General features: G+C 38.4%; 1 protein-coding gene across 1 annotated transcript in view; it reads left to right on the top strand.

Annotated features, from left to right (window-relative positions):
• The first annotated feature begins 227 nt into the window (after positions 1-227).
• LOC106477246 (receptor-type tyrosine-protein phosphatase-like N) overlaps positions 228-1,091 on the top strand; it is a 9,155-nt gene continuing 8,291 nt past the window's right edge. Inside the window, exon 1 of the mRNA XM_022380886.1 lies at positions 228-312. Coding sequence (XP_022236594.1) covers positions 299-312 — 14 coding nt within the window. The 5' untranslated portion in view covers positions 228-298. The remainder of the gene's footprint in view (positions 313-1,091) is intronic.

Genomic DNA, 1,091 nt, shown 5'->3' with positions numbered 1-1,091 from the left:
TTCTTGACATCGTGGTCAGTATCCCGTATACTACCGTATGTGGGTTTTGAAGAGAACATAAATACAGTAGGATAACAGTTTAAACTTACACTATTTTGTACAGTAGGATAACAGTTTAAACTTACACTATTTTGTATGTTCTCTCTAAAACCCACATTCATTGGTTCAATGAATGTGGGTTTTAGAGAGAACATAAGAAATAGTGTAAGTTTAAACTGTTATCCTACTGTATTTCAATGAATGTGGGTGTTATTTCAGGAAGGTAAACAAATCCTACAGAGGTCGCTCCTGTCCCATAATGGTACATTGCAGGTAAGCACGTTTTACACAAAATCTAATTTTCTTTAATTTTGTCGGTTTAAGCAGAAACCTGCATAATGGACTATCTGCGCCCACTACCGGAATCAAACCCCGAATTTTAGCGAACCCCCGGTTATTATCGACGTAATTCTGTAACCTTGGAGACAAGGACCATTTTCTTTTAAGAGTTCAGTTTTAACTCCAAGATTACCGATGGAGTCCAAATCCATCAGATTTTTTCTTTCTTTTTGTTTCTATACACCACGTTGTTTGTTGGTCCATATTATGAGTCACTCAAAAACAAAAAAATAGCATCAGTATTGTATTGAATCTCGCTAGTAAGTGCAGGAGCCCCTTAAGTATTTCTCAAAGAGTGGGTGCGATTTGGTAGCGGTGTCGTAACAGGGAAAAACAGAGAAATACTCGAAATCATTCATTGTGTGTGTGGACCCTCACGAGTAGTGAACGGTGTAAGCACAAGTCGAGTATTTGAGGGTTATGTTAAAAATTATAGTACCTTCTACTAACCGTATTACTTGAACAGTAGTTTAGCTATTTTTAAAACATGGCGGATGACGTCACTGTTTCTGTGGAATTTCCTCTCTTGCTCAGACTTGGCTTGACGATGAGCAGCTTATATTTTTCGTTAGCTGTCAGGGCGTGTTTCCTATTCTGACTCTTTTGTTGCATAGTTTGTTTGTTTTCTTTTTCTCGACCTTTTACTCCGAGATACACAATTAGCGTCAGAAATGTTCATCATACCTGGCCAGGTGGTTAGGGCGCTTGACTCG

The sequence above is a fragment of the Limulus polyphemus genome, unplaced genomic scaffold, assembly GCF_000517525.1.
Source record: "Limulus polyphemus unplaced genomic scaffold, Limulus_polyphemus-2.1.2 Scaffold13585, whole genome shotgun sequence".
NCBI lineage: Eukaryota > Metazoa > Arthropoda > Merostomata > Xiphosura > Limulidae > Limulus > Limulus polyphemus.
Note: the sequence above shows the minus strand (reverse complement) of the source record. Positions and strands in the feature narration are given on the sequence as shown.